Genomic DNA, 18,221 nt, shown 5'->3' on the forward strand with positions numbered 1-18,221 from the left:
GACAGAGGCACCATGGAGGAGGGGGGAGCTGTCTGACTCATACTCCTTGCTAGGCATCTAAAGCACTAAAGAAATCTACATACTAAACCTGAGTAATTTCCAAAGATGCAGCAGTGGTTCTGCCCTCCATGGTTTAGGACACTCTATCACAGTTACACTCCAACAGACAAATGCTGCTAAAAGAGTTTATTAAAGACCATACTAACAGTTCTCATAACAATGGCACGTACAATGATTCAAAATCATGACAAATAGAGTGGAGTTTTGAAGAGCATTATTATAACACACCATGGACAAGAACAAAGCAGATGTGCTGTCTCAGAACTCTACAAGCAGGCCCATGAAATACAGGAGTCACATCATACAGCTACACAAGTGTCAGAGAAAATAGAAAGGAAAAAAAAAGTCATTCAATATGCAGTCCTTGAATTTATTGACAGTATTACAGTACTTTATGGGCAAGGACTGGCTTGTTCCAGCTGCACTTTCCAGAGCACAAGGGCAGCTGGAAAAGCAAAAATATCCCCAATAAAAACCCTCCAACAAACATGCCTCAGGTGCAATCACCATTCCAGACCTTCCTGCTCACGAATTTTGTCAGAAATTCTGACCTCCCTGCAATTACTTGCTCAGGACAGTGTTTTGTTTTTTAAGAAAACAAAAGCAGGATGCTTCTTTAAGACAGTGCAAAAATATCTCAATGGTATTATAAGATTAATAACAATCAGCATGGATCAACCACAGCACGGCCAACAGCATCTCCAAGATCAGAAGCAAATGCACGTGCTGCCCCTTGACCAGCACTCCAGATGAAGGCTTGCAGAGGGAAGGTGTTTTCCTCTCTCTCCCAAGCAAGCCACCATTTCTGGGCTCATAGTGAGGAATGGTCTTAGCTACTCCAGGGTAATAAAATGCTACAGAAAGCCTGCAATATTAAATTATCCAATCCTCTGTCAAACACTAACAAAAGAATATTGAAGTGGAAAAAGCACATAGCAGCCATGTGATTTGTAATGGCTCTAACTCTACAGCTCTAGCGCTGATCCCTTCCCGACCGCGTCGGTCACGGCAGCCCGAGCGTGCCTCACGGAGCCGAGCAGCTCACAGCACTCCCACGGCCTTCAGGGACTCCCAGCAGCACGTGGGGATTTCTGTTCTCCGAGACACCCCAGCCAATTACAGCTGCAGCCTGCTCCTGGTGCGCTGCCTTTGCAGCTCTTGGCGAGGAGATCTCAGGCCCCACCCCGGGCTCGTGGCCCTGGTCTGGCCGCGCTCACAGCAGCACATCCGTGGACATGCATTCATTCGGTGTGCATCTTCAGAGCCATCCACAACCTCTTCTTCTTTGAGCACATGTTGAGGTGTCTATATGTCACGTTGGCATAATCTGTGTCAGAAGATCCCCAGGCAGCTCCACAGTACGTGAATTCAATGAGAGATAACTGTGCTTTGTCAAACCGCCCCAAATCATCTCCTCCCAATTTCCACACAGTTGTGTTTGCATCGTAGTGTGATTACGCAGAACCTTTTTAATGCCTGCCAAATTCAGAGGATAAAATCACAGTGCTGCATATCAACAAAACCCAGCAATTCCAGCCTCCAATATAAAATAATTTATATACACAAAGCAGAATTTACATGTTAAATAAGAAGAGATTGTCTCATTCTCTACGGTGTCTTACCCAGCTACTAAAAAATAAATAATTCACATCGGATTGATGGATTTGTTTCCTATACAGCACACGTGCGCTATTGGAGCTGACAAAGACAACATGAAAAAAAACCTTTTGCAATTAATAAAAGAATTGTTGAACACTTGCACATATTGGCACAAGGCAGAAGAGGAAAGGGAACATGACACAGCTCAGCTCAGGTGCCTTCCTCTGTGGAGCGGGACTCAGACTTCAGCTTCACAAATTCCTTGGCAACTTCATCATTGGTTCTCTGAGAGAGAATCCTCAGGATTGTGAGTCCAGTCTCATCCATGTGAATCCTGCGCCCGAGGGGGCACCAGCAAGCACAGCTTCCTTTGTCTGCTATGTCTCTGAGCTGCATCACTGCTATCCCCAGAACCCGGTCCTCCCGGGCAAAGCAGTAATCCTTCACACAGACTTGGAGCTCGTAGGCATCGGGGCCATCTTCATTCCCCAGGATGCTGAAAAACACACACAAGTTCACTTACAGTGTCTGGACTGCAAAAACAAAGGTGCCAGCAGCTGACTGGAGGGCTATGATAAGTCACAGAAAACTCCTTTCTACAGAAAACCCTGGTCAGAAGGAGAGAAGTAAAACCCGCAGCATGTGGGCATTTTTGCCGATTTATAGCAGATAAAGAAAACCCAGTTACTGAAGAAGAAAAAACAAGCAACCCCCTTCAAGCTGCCTTTGCAACTTGTGTGTGTTTGTACATGTGTTAAACTGTGAAATGAGAGGAGCGGGAAACATTAAAGCCATGCTAATAGATTTTCAACTCAGATGACTTTAAACATTTCTGCTCCTGCTAAGGGTGGCTTCATTTCAGAATTACTATTTTAATTAGATGAAGTCCTTGTTAAAGATTCAGGACCTTCCATTAATGTGAAAGCTAATAAAAACAAATCCCCAACCCTTCTGATGTTTCTAAAACTGAAAGAATAAAAGGAACAAAATCTCTTCACTTAGAGGAAGCCTGCCTTTCCTCAGAGAATGGAACAATTATATGAACACTCCCTTCTCTCCCTTCTCCCCCAGATGTTTATAGCCTTTTTCTCCTCAGTTCTCCTCATCTCATTTTTATATGTACAGCTGAGAGAGTTCAAGCCTGCAGCTCCTTCTGTTAAGCCTCCCAAGAAGGAATATGTCCTTGCAATAATGAAAGAAAATGAAATAAGAAGAGATCAATACTCAATGCTGAGAAACACAGCAATTTGAGCAGTGCAACTTGCTACCAATTCCAAGGGCTGTATCCTTGGAAACAAGTTCCGAAAGCATGTCCCACAGGTCAAGTTGGGATAAAAACGCACATTAAGATTAAGAAATAAATAAAAATGAACTTTTAGCCTCAACTCTACCAATAAAAAATAAAAAGTTCATTAAAATGACAGAGCACAGTAAAATGTGTTCACAAGACACACACAGAGCATTTCAGAAGGTGGCCAAAGGACACTGCTGCTATAGAACAAACCTCTGTGTCCCACCCGCAGCAAAAACTTCCATAATCCAGCTTTTCTGCCAAGACATCAAAGACAGGACCAAGCTACTGGTTCATGTACTCTTCTTGGCCTGTGCAGCCTGTCTGGAGACACTGGACAACCCTATCTGTCCCTCAGCATCTGCACTTGCCATGCCAGATCCTCAGGATATTTTTCAGACTTACAAATGAAATGTTTCATTGTATTTTGGAGCCCAGTTGTTGCTCTTTGACTTGGTTGTGAACTTCCTCTTCTTGTCACTCTGGTGGGGCCCAATCATGGTGATTTCAACGAATGGACGGAACATGCCAGATGTCTGCCACTTCAGGTCGTTGGCTGCCACAACTGCAAAAGATAATCACAACCTGGTTTACAGCAAATACTCATTCGTATTTTTTGCTCTGGACATCCTTCAGCTCTGCCCTGCTTTCAATTTCTTGTTTCTAACTCAAAACATGACAGTGTCACAACACATATGGGCAGGACTTTCTTGTAATGCAAGGATATGCTTTTTTGATCTAGTTTAAGTTCTGTGAAGGGAATTTAAGTTTGCACTAGTATGTAACTTCTGCCATACAGATTGTCAAGAAATAAGCCCAAGAAAATAGGCATTCCTCCAGCTCCGGGCAGGCTGCCCTGACAGTTCCATGCTTACATCACCATTATGTCTGGGATAAGTAAAAGAAGGAGCATTTTAGAGGCCAATATTAAAGTCTCTGTTGAAAAGGAAAATGGGACTGCAGGTAAGAAAAACAAAGCCCATGAGCTGCATGTGGTTTCAGGATCCAGAATTATTAGCTTTTAATTCTCATTCTATCTCAGGTCACTGCAGGGAACAGACTGAAGCAGAGGAAATAGGTCTGAAAACCAGCTTTTGCACTTCAGTGTAGATTTAACCAGAAGAGAGGCCTGAAGAACTGTTTATATAAATCTTCAGAGGAAATTGAAGTAGTTAAGTATGCTGTATTCAAGTGAAGGAGATGAAGGAGGAAAAGGAACCCTGGGATGAATCACTGCTTTGGTTATTTCCAGAGTGGCTGTTAGGGACCAGTGTGGCCTTCAAGACTGGGGAGAGGAGCCTCTGAACTCTCAGGGCCTCTGTGATCTCTGGGTGTAAACTGAGCAGTTTCGCAAGATCAGCCTGCCCTGTTCTCTGCAGCACAGACTAAACTGTGGCGCCTGGCGAGAGCCATCATCTGATTTTTGTTTACTTGCATACATCGCTGCCAATAAACAACCGGGCTGTGCACTGCCATGTCACTGGCTGGACAAGCTCATTTGCTGTTCCCCTACGTGTCCCTGATGTGAAACAGAGAAAACAATTCTGGCCTGAGATCCCACGAGCTAACACAGAAATACCCAGACTGCCAGCTGGAGATCTGCCCCGGCGAGCCTGAGCACAGCACGTGCTTTGCCATACCTTTCACCGTGACCTTGTGCTCCCCGGTTCCTGGGTGGGTGTACAGGTCGATCTGGATGGACACTTCTCCCACAGGATCATCCACACCGGAGCCTGTTGGAAGGAAACGGACACCCCCACCATGCACACATGGATTACTGGTTATTGGCACAAGTCTTTATGGCCTCAGGAAGACAATGTGGTGTTTTCACAGCACACCTCTCAGAGACAGCTTTTCAGCCAGCACTGAGAATGTCACAGTAGTGCAAGATAGCATCAGGCTCACATGCCCAACACACATAAACACCAACACTTCTTCCACTCCAACAAAGACTGCATCCTATTGAGAACACCAGTGAAGGTTTTTATAGAATTTAAAAGACCTCAACAGTGGACCTTCACAGGGAGCAAGGATTTTTCAGAGGTTCCTGCCAAACTACTGTGTACACATGCAGGCATTCCAGTGGTGGGCACTGGCATTCCTGTCTGCTCAGGGAAGAAGGGAGGACAAAAAAATTCAACAGTAAAAATAAAAAGGAGGAGAGGACATCACACAACAGAGGAAATATAAGGAAAAAAAAGGTATTAATAATTTGCACAGAGCCATAGTGCAGTCTCACCCTACATGAACCTTCCTGCATGTTGTACCTCACCTAAAAATTGTCATCCTGACTGTTTATCTGTTTCCCTTTGGAAGATGATCAGAATCACTTCTTTGTTGTGTATCAAAAATGATGAGAGAGAAGCACTCACAATTTGCATACTTATTTCTCTTTATCAATTAGCCAGGGAGAAAACAAGATGTAGTTTCAGAGGGAAAAGAGAACATGTTCATAAAAGAGTGAGATCCCATGAACATTACAATTCATATTTTATGATTTTTTTCAACTTTTAAACTTTTAATCACAATTATCATCATGTGATACATGGAAATGACATTTTTCTGAGTAATAAAGTTAAGATGTCACGTAAATTACAGAAAATGACTGCTTTGCAAAATTAAAATCAAGTTTTGATAAGAGAGTGAGATTTTTCTGACTTTCTCTTTGATAACTGCCTGATCTTAGTTTGACAATTAGCAATGCTGTTGTAATTGAGATATCTAGAGGGTAATTGAATACCTATGAATAGCAGCTATTTTGTCAAATTTGAGGGTAAGATACACTACTAAGTGAAAAACTGGTCTGTTTGAAATTCTACATCAGGAGATTGAAGGATATCATTACACAAACATTTTGATTAGACTGATCTAAAAAGTCAACTTTCACAAGAATGGTCTGCAGCAGACCAAGAGGTTGAGTGCCAACCTGTGTAATTCTCTGAGGAAAATTACATGCCACAAGACTGTAGGCAGTGAAAGTCACATTAATATACCAGTAAAAGCATCTGAGCAACCAAAACAGAACCTCAACTTATTAACTCAGGATAGGTTCTCATTCTTGACCCGAGCACATTGAACAATCTTTAGGGTGTAACAAATGATGGCCTTGAACATATTCTTTCCTCCCCACTTAGAAGAGCAATATTGCTTTTTTCTGTATATAAGCACAGAGCTTTAAAATTGGTAGGCTTAATTATTGACCTGATCCATCTGCTGGTGTGGGTCTGTCACTTCACTGTTGGCACTTTACACAGGAAGAGGCAGAATTACCAACAGTATGTAATGGCCATAACCTACAGAAACATCAGCCACCAAACATTCAGGTCTTTATCATTCTTTAGTGCAACTAGTGGGTTATAAAGGAGATGCTGATGTATCAGAAGAGTAAGAGCAGAATCACTCCACTACCTATGAAGAAGACAAAACTCATATTACAGTTTTTTTTCCTACATTCATTCTTGTCTTTTCATATAAAAATCTTGTTCTGTGAACTGAAATTTTCAGAGAGAAAAAACTACTCTGAAGATTGCCAAGAAAAATATTCTGAGCATGTGTAACTGTGTGTGTACACATACTTGTACGTTTAGTGACAAGCACACTTAATTCTTGACATGAAAGCCTCACTGGTATTGCAATGCTGAAAGGTGAAACTGCAGAATTGAGCTCGTGCAAAGGGTTATAGATGTGTTTCATCTGAGATAATAAAAAGACTTTGGACAGCAAAAAATAAATTAAGAGATGAAACACTGCAAGACTTAATATGTAGGGGTCTCCTGGGCATCCAGACCTTTAGATAACCCCCCTTCAAGCCAGATGGTTCAAGCTTGGCCATAACCTTGAGTGCATATCCAACATTCCCATGTATTACAGTAGCCCTTCTCAGCAGACCACACGCATGCAAGCCCAGGACTTGAAACACGCACCCCATGGTAAAGGGAAGGGGAACAAGTCTGCAGCATCTCCCAAAAAACAGTCCATTTTCAAGACAGCTTTCACATCCCATGAATAAATCTCAAGCGTGGGAACAGGTTCTCAGGCAAGATACAGACTTCCAAACCACACAACCTGTGGCTCAGTCTGTGGGATGCAAGCATTCAGTGGAAGTTCACTTCTACAAGGGAACTACAGGGAACAGGACTCTGGAAAAGGTTTCTGAGCATGGGCAAGATGATTTCAAAAGCAAGGCAGTTGGGTAATGTTGTTATGGTAACAACATTAATCTTGAACATACCCTTATCAGGAAGAATGTCCTCATTAGCGGTAAACCTTATACCTTTCCCATCATGCACTGAGACATGAATTCAAAAGGCAAGAAAGCAAGCAGGATAAAGAGAGAAGAGTACGAATTACAACACAATTAGCAATGTCACTTAAACACAAGGCAAATATTCTAGCTCTTAACAGACAAAATATCCTCCTAGATCTTCTGCACCAGGATTTGGAGAGCAAGGCTGTCTGCAAGTAAGGCATAGTCTGGGTTAAACAGAACAGAATTTGTGCTGCCATAACTAAACTGCAGCCCTGATCCAATCTGAAGAGCAAACATTTAGCAGCATAGTGCCATAGAAGACTACTCAGTAATGAAATGAAAGCAGTAGGTACCTCACGAACTGGAAGGTGCAACCACTGAGCAGGGAAGTAAGAGAAGCAAACAGCATTTAAATGATACTGCATGAAGCCATGTCCTCCCAGGAGCTTGTGTCTCTTATGCAAAGCAAAACCTCAGTCACAGAGCTCTGGTAAGCAGATGCGAGCTGTAAATAGCAGTGCTGTCCCTTCTGTCCCTCCAACCTGTGTGCAGTTCTCTAAACCCATCTACCAGCCATGGTTAATGAGAATGGTAAGCAATTAACATCCTTCTTTAGCTCCAATGCTGGGAGGGAGTCAATCACAGAACATGCAGAGTTGGAAGTGACCCACAAGGGTCATTGAGTTCAGCTCCTGGCCCTGCACAGGACCATCCTAAGAGTGACACCTTCTACCTGAGAGGATTGTACAAACATTTCTTCAACTCAGAGAGGCCTGGTGCTGTAAGCACTTTCCTGGAGAGCCAATACCCAACCACCCTTTGTTGAAGAACCTTTCCATGATATCCACCTCCCCTGACACAACTTCAGGCCATTCCCTCAGGTCCTGTCAGCACAGGGAAGAGATCAGAGTCATGCCTTTCTCAGACACATCCCAGCACTGATTCTGCAGGTATTAGGTGGTATAGCACAAATCCTTTATTCCCTAAACAGGGTCCAAAATTCTCAAGCCTACTAATGTACAAGGTACTGATTTGGATCAGTGGCCAGCTGCCCAGTACTTGTTTCCTACAGTGGTTTAGAATAAGTCACAAAGAAATGTCATCAGTCAGCTTTGAGATTTAACTGGTGACCTCATAACATGTGCATACAGTGCCCTAAAGCCAGAGCTTCATTCTTTGTAAGTTTCTTAAAAATACATAAGTACCCATGCACCCACTTCTGTGGCAGCCCTGTATATTCCTGCTTCTGAGAGGTAATGATAATGTTCCATTATCTTTGTGTTTCTGCTAAATACTTCCCCTCAGTGAAGTTTTACAGTCAAATCATGCATTGCATGAAGCTGCCTTCTCATATCACCTTTGAATATGTCACTTTTGTGTCTTCAATGGAGCACTCTTCTTTCTCTAATTTTAAGTATTCCAGGTTGTAGTACGGACTGCAGGATATCAGTGCTGCACACTTTCTAATATCTTAGCTCAGCATTTATTTAACAATTTAACAGTAATTTAACAGCATCCACATGAAAAACTAGCTTCAATTAATTCATAGATTGGATATATAATGGGAAATATGTGCACGGAACAGCAAAGATTGTTAGCACTCACTCAAGTGTGCGCTCAAGTTCCCCATTAGAATGTGGTTTGTGTAAGTGATGGCAACAGCCAGGCTCCTGGAGTCCCTAGTGGATGTAGCAGTCTTTGACCTGTCTGGCCACTGGATGTCATCGTTGCTCTGTTGGGACACAGCTACAGGACCGTTCTCTCAAAGGTACTGAGTTTTAATTTAATTTCAGTGTTCTAATGCAGTATGTTTCAACATAAGGAAGAACTAGACTGTGCTGCTATAGGCTGAGATCACAGAATCATAGAGCCATCACAGCTGGAAGAGACCTGCACTGTCATCTAGTCCAACTGTTAATCCAACGTTAATCCAGCATCACCATTAACATCTCTAAACTATGTCACATTCAGACACCTCTTGTACACTTCTAGAGATTGTACACTTCTTCACCACCTCCCTGGACAAATTATTTCAATGTCTAACCACCTGTTCAATGAAAAAATAAATTGTAATATCTGACCTGAACCTCCCCTGGCACAATTTCAGGCCATTTCTTCTCATCCTTTCACTTGAGATAAGGCAAAAAAGACCAACTTGCACCTCACAATCTCCTTCCAGGTAGTTTCAGGTCCTCTCTGAGCCTCCTCTTGATGACTCAACAAAAATGAAACTAAATTTTCCTCTTTAGAAACAAACGCTGTTTTGCCCACAGAATCTCTGAACTCTCTACACTGCTAGGGGAATGCCAGTATCAAGCAGCCTCACTTACACACAGGGGCATGTATGTGAGCTAGGGAGTGCTTTCCCCTTGATCCTGGGGCTTGGTGTGATGACCTGCTGGCAGGGTTAGTACAGTCTGTGGGGTTGCCAGCTCTCTTAGGCTTGGAGGCTTGGAAGGATTGAAAGAAAAAGGATCCTATGCAAAAAGATTGCAGAAAGACATGCCAGGGAGTTGTATGACTTTGTGGCTGGGATGAAGTAGCTTAATGCAAGGGTTTTAATTAAACAGCCCAAAACCACAAAAATACCAGTTTTTGTTTAGATCCAGCCCTTTGTAGCATCTGTCTCCTCTTACTGAGAATAGTGACATTCACAGTCAGCCTGTGATCATCCTTGACTAGAGACCAAATTATTCTGTACAATAATATAGAGATGTTCACATGAAAGCAATGAAATTAACTGCTTACCCCTCCACATTCAATGGAACAGCACCACTAAGCCATAAGGCTTCTCAGAGAGTCACCAAACAGTTTGGTGACCCATCCCAGCAGCTTATTAATATGTTGTGGTAATCTGTAATCATCTAGCTCCCACATACCCTGTACTGGCTGCAGACAAAACAGTGCATTTGTTGCTCACCTCAGAGGCTTCTCCCTTTACAGGCAGCCTGTAGCTCTGTGACTCATCACACAGCTGTCACTCAGCCTCAGTCAGGGCCACACAGGCTGTGCCACACACACAGCTGGCCTGTGACACAGGCACTGACAGGTTTCTGCCATGGTGTCTTGCTGAAGTAGTGCCTCACACCACCGCACAAGCCTCAGTACAGTAACTTCAAATTTTGCTTAAGCCACCCACCCACATTAATTCATGAAACGTGACTGTTAAGTGAGGACTGCAGAGAAAAAAAAGACCACAAACACCCCAGGCCTTATGTTTCTCATGTTTCTGCTCTCCCCAAATGTAGTTATGGAGTGGCAAATAACCCCCTTTCCCTCTTTTCCAGTTTCACAATCTCCGAACTGTCACACTTTCAGAAACATTACTGCCAAAAGCACTCTACAAACTGGCAGTACAAGGGAGAGAAATTATGAGCAGAGCCAAGAGCTCCACTGAACCCTGCCAGCACAAAAGAGTCTTACCCTGAGCTGTCTGAGACTGGACAAACGTTTTGATGAGAGTGTCCGTGGTCTGAGTGTAGAGGGAGAGAGCATATCGAAGTGACTGTAGGTCTGGACTCTTCTCCAAGAAGGTTTTCTTCAGACCATTTCCACCAGCATGGAAATATTGCTAAGAGTAAAAAGAAACAGGAAAGGCACTGAGCAAGAATTGCAACCAGCAGCCAGTGTGTATATGCAGTTGTGTGTACTGATAGGAAACAGCTGGAAAAATTCACAAAACGGCTTCTGTATTGGAAACTCAGCTCTCAGACCAGCTGATACCAACTGCTCATGGCATTCTTCTTCCAAAGCACTTAAACATGAATATGCTGACTCCCAGGATGCCAGTCCCCTGAACCTCTTCAGGTGTACACATGTATGGCAGTACTCACTTAGAGCCTTTACCACTGTGACAGCAGGGACAAACTCCTGCCATCTCCCAAACCAGGACAGGCACTGTCCTCCCAAAGAGGACTTGGGATGGCGTTGGGAACAGCAAAAACAGAAATGGCATCACTTACTTTGATTGTATCCAGTGCCAGGTCCAGAACAGCACACTGCTTTGGAGTGAGGCTCCTGGTTTCTTCTCTCACCATATGATCCTGCAAACAACCATTGTATTTGACATGAGTGTGCTGTCAGAGGCTAAACGAAAAGGAGTCCCCAGCATCCCCACTTTCTCCAGATCATGCTGTATCTATGTGGTGGCAGCATTAATTCAGCTGTCCCAGGAATGTTTAATGGAGTCTCTCAGAGTCATTTATTACAGCTTATGAAAAGGAGGCCCCAGCATCCCCACTTTCTCCAGATTCATGCTGTGTCTATGTGGTGGCAGCATTAATTCAGCTGTTCCAGGAATGCTTAATGGAGTCTCTCAGAGTCGTTTATTACAGCTTAACTTGGAAATAAACTAATTTTCTCTCTTTCTTGCAGGCACAGAAGACATAAATAAGGAAAGAACTGGACAAAGGTAAGCAACAATTTAAAATCACAGTTTGTCTCTCAAGAAAACCCTAATAGAAACCTACTGACACCACTGTCATTCTAGAAAAGCCACAACAAAATTCTCCAAATACCACCTAAAGACAAAGGTAAGAAACAATTTAAAATCACAGTTCGTCTCTCAAGAAAACCCTAATAGAAGCCTACCTGACACCACTGTCATTCTAGAAAAGCCACAACAAAATTCTCCAAATACCACCTAAATAAAGGAATTCTGAGTATTAGGCATCAGTGAAAGTTGTTATATGTCTGTAGTTTGTGAATTTTTTTTTAACTCTTCCAACTACAAAAGTCACTAATTCATTCCATCATTTGTGTAGAAGAAGAAAAACAAAAGGAAATGGGTTTGCTAAAAGAAGACATTGTTGCTGTTAAGATCCACCAACTCTAATAGCAAAAAGCCAGTAATCACTTGGGAAAGAATTCCCTTTGCTGCAGTGGAAGCACATCTCCGTTAGAGTCCTGGCTGACTACAAGGATGTGCCATCCTTTGGCATTGCACTAAGCTCTTTCTCTCTGATGCTTAGTCTAGATCTCAGGGGAAAACAGTGTATTTTAGGAAGTCAAAGCTTTGCACAAACCCATATTCTAACTGAGCAGCTGGAGGATCAGGCCAGTTGACTTCAGGTTGGGTTCTAAAGCATTCATAAAAAAGATGTAGGCCAATCAGGCCTACACATGCAAAGGCTTTATCCCTACTTTAAAGGCAAAGGTTTATCCCTAGACACTTCCCAGGAGACACATCTGCTAAATTGCCTCTGTGTAAAGCACACCTAGTGTGCGGCATCATGTGTGGATCTCACAGGGACAAACCTGCTGGCTATCTTGCAGCTTGCTGATTCTTCACACTGCCTGATGCTGTACCCATTCATTATCCACTGCAATCCATCTCCTGCCTGACGGAGACAGGGCTCTCTGCAGTTTAGGGGCAGCCATAAGGCATTTGCCACACTTCTCACAGACATCTAGCTATCAACTTTACACAGTGAAGCCTTGAACTGCACAGAAGATGCCTCTCAAGTTGTCAGTTTCTCAGATAAGTTCACACCCTGCTTTCTTGAGTAGCAGAGATGTGCCTCGATGTGCCTCTTCCCCCACACAGGATGTCCCTGGTCTGGGGACTGTGTGCAGGGGCACAGCACTTGGTGAGCTGCAGTGTGCCTTCTGTTGTGATATGCTGTCCTGAGGGGAGCAATAGCTCTCCTCCTTCTTCTTTGTGAGCTGGGGGTAATTCAATTGAAGATGATGTGGCTTCACACTTCAGTACACAGAGACTTCAGTGCACAGAGGGTAAAGTGTTCTTTTCTCTGTCTCACAGTCAGATTAAGTGCAAAATCAGACAGAGCCCAAGGCCACATTCATGAGAAAGGCCAGTTTAGTCAGGGTAGCTGTGCTCCCAAGGCAGAGCTACTTTCACATCTGCTAAAATGACTTTCCAGGCCTGCCTGTTAGATTGCCCCAGCTGCCACAGAAACCAGGTGGTCAGCACTTTTCTCTCAAACACCTACAGAGCTCAGTCAGCCCCACAGAGAGGCCACTCCACCTGTGCCCAGGCTGTCAGTGACAGCAACACATCTCTGCTTTCTCTGAGTTTCCTAGTGTCATTTTCTTCAACACATTGTGTAAAAATAATCCAGAGACTGGACTTGTAATACTTGCACCTACTCAGAGAGGAGCCCACGACTGTCATTCCTGTGCATACCTGCCCTCTGCAAATCCCACACTGTTCCTATAAAGAACTGTGCACAGTGCTACCTTGCACTTCCCAGATTGCCAGCCAGGAGCAAGAAACAAATATTTACATCAAATAATTATGCAAGTTCAAGCAGAAGATGAGAAAAAAAAAACCCAAACCCAAACAACCCAACAAACTTTTCCTGATTTCTCAGACTCATTCTTGTATTCTCCACAGGTATTTTCAGAAGAAACTCTGTGGTCAGAGCCTGGCTGTTTACCCTGGGGGCAGCACAAGGGAGAGGAGGCAGCTGCTCCCTGCTCCAGTTGCTGGCTATTAAGTAAACTGAGCAGAAAGAGTTTGATAATAAGTGGGAGGCAGATATGTGGCACCAAGGAGTCAGGTTTATGGTTGGCTTTCTGTGCATTCTGAAACACACTGTGAAATTGATTTGTCATCAGGACGAGAGCCTGTGCTTGTCAGGTCTGTCAGTCTCAGTTTTCAGCTGAGTTATCTGATTCACTAGGGCTCCGTTCTCCCTGTCCTATTTAAGACCAATAATGCTTAAAATCCATCCCATAATTTTCCCAGGCTTTTAGCGGAACTGAAAAATGCAGAAGAGGGGAGGTCTGAAGAACCATGCCTTCCCTGTTAGCCTGTAAAAACAAAAGGACAAAAAAATATAATATCCACAATTCTTACACAGACTCCAACAATTTTTACTCTTATAACACTCCTATTCTACTGGAAATTTTTGGACACAATGTCATTTCCCTTATGGTCTCCAAAATTCAGGTGCTTTCACACTTGAGCACGACTGTCTTGCCACATATAAAATCCTGTGTACCTGTGCTGCTGCAGTTCTATATGCGGATATGCAAATAAAGGCTTGAACACACACCAGGGTTTGCCTGATTTGCATGATTACGTGCATTTCTAAAAATGCAGTCCAGAGTCACCAAAGTTAAGCTTTACAGTAACCGAACTGAAGAAGGGCTGCTGCTGCGGGACAGCCTTCACCCAACCAGTGCAAATGGAAACCAGCAAAACTTCCAACCCATTCCTGGCAAAAGGCGCCCTGCACACACTTTGAAATTCCAGTAATGAGCAAATATAGAACAAGTAAAAGATAACAGTGAATTTCAGTGGCTATGCCCAAGAATGCAAGCAAACCACAGGAACTCACAGACTGTCCTTGTGACTTGGGGGAAAAAACAGCAAATTCAGAGCTCTGCCCCCAGACACCAGGAGTACACGTAAAAGGCAGGGACGGCTTCTTTTCCATCGTGTGGAGACATGATGAGTCCTTGCTGATGGTTTTGCAAGAGAAAGGGGAAACTCAGGAAACAGAAGTCACATTTGGATGATGTGTTTCAGGTGCTGCTCTCCCAGGCTGGCTACAAAGCTCCTTTCTCCCCATTTTTCCCAAGGAAGCCAACAAACAGCATTGCAAGCACAGGAAGCAGGAAAGGAAACACAATCCTCATGAGACACCATGTCACCAGGGATGACAGCCTGACCGTGGGAGTGCATAAGGCCATCACTCAGCACAAGTGACAGCTACTCCCCTGGGGAGACACACTTGGAGGCTTATGCTAGGTGACAATTAACTGCTATGTACCAGCCTCAAAATGTAGCTGGAGAAGAGGTGCACATCTAATGACACACCTGCATGCCCTGATCACTTGCTAGGACTGCTAATAAGCACTGCCTTAAATGAGCTGTGTACTGGCCACATAAACGTGGAGAGAAAAGGTATCTGCTGGGCAAGGGACACAGGTGTATGAAGACAGCTGTATTAGTGTGCAAGTCAAAACCAGAAAACTACAGGAAGGGACAAATGCCTTTTGAAACTGCAATAATCAGCGTAATATCCTTTGCACTGGGAAGATTTCTTTGGTCATGCTCTGACACAGAGTTCAGGTCCAGCTCCATCTCCCTCACAGCAGTCTGTCCACTGTGACACTTAAGATTTAGACCTCCTCCTCTTGCACAATACCAGTCTTGTAGCATAAGTGCAGCCACAGCAGAGCCCAATCCAAGTGCTGTGAGGCGTCACTATTTTCATACCATTCCTGTCGTGATCATTGAATTAGTGCTTGATTCACTTATGATGAAGTGGCGTGCACTTCATAATGCTCATGTCATGCACTGTCACGTCATGCACTGTCAAAACACATCAACAGAGCCTTCATGCTAAATGCCAGCTTGCCTGTGAAGGGAGCCCACGCAGAAGGAATTTACAGACACAGGCTCTCTTCCATAAGCAACAGTTATTTTTTTAACAGTCCATGTAATTCACCCACAGCTAACGCAAGTGTCTTTCCAAGCATTAGGGACTCCCTTTTATAAATGGGGATACGGAGGAGCTGGCCAGATATTGAGAAATTTCCTTTTCTTCATTTTAAATCAATGTACCAGACTTAGCATCGTGTATAGAGAAAAGAAGAACTACTTTGATGATTAAATGCACAGTCAGATTTAATGTTAAGCACTACGCTAATGTTAGTAGAATGCATTTAAATGCACATTTGATGCATTTAAAGGCATTTCTCTACAACTGCATTCAGCAACATACCACTGGAAGCACAGGACATGCTATGCACTACCACACCTCCATGCTTACACACAGGGACATTAACACAAGCCATGCAGGACAATACCTTCAACTTTGACAAGTGTCCCAGTTCCTTAGCAGCACTGAAAATCAACTGTGTGCCCTATGGTTGCAGAAGTTAGAAAAGAAAGGAGGGGGGAAAAAGGGTTATAAACAAGCTTCACATATTTTTCCTTTGAGCAAGTCAAGTCAGTTCACAGCAACTTCACATAACCACCCCAAGGCCAGGCACAACAACTGGACTCTCCTTGTCAGTTTATTACCTCGTACAAATCCTGGCCTTTCTGTGGATACCATATCAAGAGCTATTTCAGAGCACAATGTCTTGCTAACCAGCTCACTCTTTCTTAGTGAGGAACCACGCACTTATACAGGATGAACCTTCAAGTGGACTGCACAGGGTTGGCGTGAAGGCCATCTCCAACCACCCCATTAGATTTCACATCTAAATACACACAAAGACTGGCCACAGCAAAAAATCATACAGCCCCAAGATGATGAGAATCTGTCCACAGAGGTAGGGCCCAGTCATCATGGTGGGGGTATGCACAGAGCAGATCATAAACAAAACTGGACCTCAGCTGTTCAGGGGTGAGAGATTGCCAAAGTCTTGTGAATACTACAGCATCACCTTCAAATGTTCTAGAGTTTGGCTAATGGCTCTTCTTCCCCCACTGTGCCTTACTAAAGCTGTATAACCAATGAAGAAACACAAAGGGAAGATGAACCCCAGTGACAGGAAATCTTGCTTCAAGGCACTTCACCAGTCTAACTGTAAAAAAATCTCTTCCTTTTATCTAGCCTAAATCTACCCTCTTCTGGTTTAAAAGCTACATGTTACCTACATACCAACTCATTATTTAGGCATTTGGAAAATAAATGTTAACACATAAAATGTGTTTCAAACAGGTCAGGTTGCTCAGAGCCCCATCGAACCAAGGATGGGGCATGTTGCATAAGTACTGTTGGTTTCACGAACAAAAGGTCTCCACTAAATCCAATTCTCTTTCCCTCTACATTACTATTCTTTCTTAACAGTCCCTCCCACAACAGCCCTGACTACACCCCACCCCAAAATACCTCAAACTGTAATGAAGCAAGATGTAAACCCAAATTATTATACTGCCCTTTGCCCCTGCCAATGTCATTCAGCTTTCCTTTGTTGCCTTCCTGGGTATTTGTTCATTTTTCTTTAGGTCAGTACTCTGTGGAACAAGAACTATCTCACACAGGGATTTGCAGAGAAGACCCTGGGAACTGGCTACTACTGCAAAGATCACTGCTGTTTTTTTTTTTTTTTTTAATGATTAAAATGAACATCAGGCGCTCTAAAAGCTTCCCTTCAGCAAAAAGTCTCTATACCTGTTGCCTGGGGTACCAAGAGAAAAACAGGCAGCTTATAAATGTGACACAAGAAAACTCGAAACTTGCTCTAGGGCAACTGGACACACTCTGCTAATTACAACAGCAGCCAGAACTGAATTTTTTAGGTGAGGAAAGGCCTTTTCTTTACTTTTTCCAGCTTTGGAAATCTCTTCAAGCTGAAAGACTCTGTGACCTGAAACCACAGATCACATTTTGATTTGCTCTACTTGTAACCACCAGCTAACCCTCACTGTTCCTCAGTCTTTTATGTTTGTTGAATACAAACTGACACAGAATGAACATCATTGATTTTCTAGCTAAACAGAAGCTCTTGATAAATGATTAAATTCTCAGCTTTTGGTAGAGGTAGAGGGGAAAGTGCAGGCAAACACAATGAATCTACAAAGGAAAGCTCCTGAAATGAGAGGGAGAGCTTGTCTTGCTGTCAGTATCCAATGGGTAGTGTTGAAGAGTACAGCTCTCTAATCTGAAAAAGCACGAATTTCCAAGTATTTCCAGCAAGGAGGGTTTCATTTGCCATGAAATGCTGTTGACTTACAGGTTCTTAAAATTCAAGGTTTTGAATCCATTGACCATGCAGCAAACAAAAACAAAAACATTTTTGTATCTGGAATTTTGAAAAAGGGAGTAGTCTCAAAATACTGTGACATCAACCTTTCTTAATTCAGTATTTTCAGCATTCACAGCACACTTCTTTAATATACATTTGAACAACAAGATTAACCAGCTCAGGCACGTAGTCTTCCTGCCTCAGGCTTCTAAGGAGAGCAGGTCAGTAACACTGAGCAATAGCTAGTAATGGGACATGCTTCATGGAACAAAGCTGCTCAGATAACTCCCAGTTCTTGCACGCTAAGAAAATCCTTGTCAATCAGTGACAATCTCTGTCAATGCATCTGCA

At 43.3% G+C, this 18,221-nt stretch overlaps 1 protein-coding gene across 13 annotated transcripts in view; it reads right to left on the reverse strand.

Moving 5' to 3' along the window:
- Nucleotides 1-1,334: 1,334 nt before the first annotated feature.
- The window catches only part of UNC13B (unc-13 homolog B), a 205,800-nt gene continuing 188,913 nt past the window's right edge, over nt 1,335-18,221 (reverse strand). For 7 of the 13 annotated variants that reach the window (XM_039700732.1, XM_039700728.1, XM_039700727.1 and 4 more), the window contains 7 exons: nt 15,981-16,037; nt 11,162-11,242; nt 10,623-10,770; nt 7,182-7,238; nt 4,591-4,683; nt 3,356-3,515; nt 1,870-2,155 (listed from right to left, as the gene is read on the reverse strand). In XM_039700732.1, the coding sequence (XP_039556666.1) occupies nt 1,870-2,155; nt 3,356-3,515; nt 4,591-4,683; nt 7,182-7,238; nt 10,623-10,770; nt 11,162-11,242; nt 15,981-16,037 (882 nt within the window). Of the gene's footprint in view, nt 2,156-3,355; nt 3,516-4,590; nt 4,684-7,181; nt 7,239-10,622; nt 10,771-11,161; nt 11,243-15,980; nt 16,038-18,221 lie in introns of all 13 variants that reach the window. The other 6 variants (XM_039700731.1, XM_039700730.1, XM_039700726.1 and 3 more) reach the window with 3 other exon arrangements.

The sequence above is a fragment of the Passer montanus genome, unplaced genomic scaffold (genome assembly GCF_014805655.1).
Source record: "Passer montanus isolate IOZ18808 unplaced genomic scaffold, ASM1480565v1 scaffold143, whole genome shotgun sequence".
Classification (NCBI taxonomy): domain Eukaryota; kingdom Metazoa; phylum Chordata; class Aves; order Passeriformes; family Passeridae; genus Passer; species Passer montanus.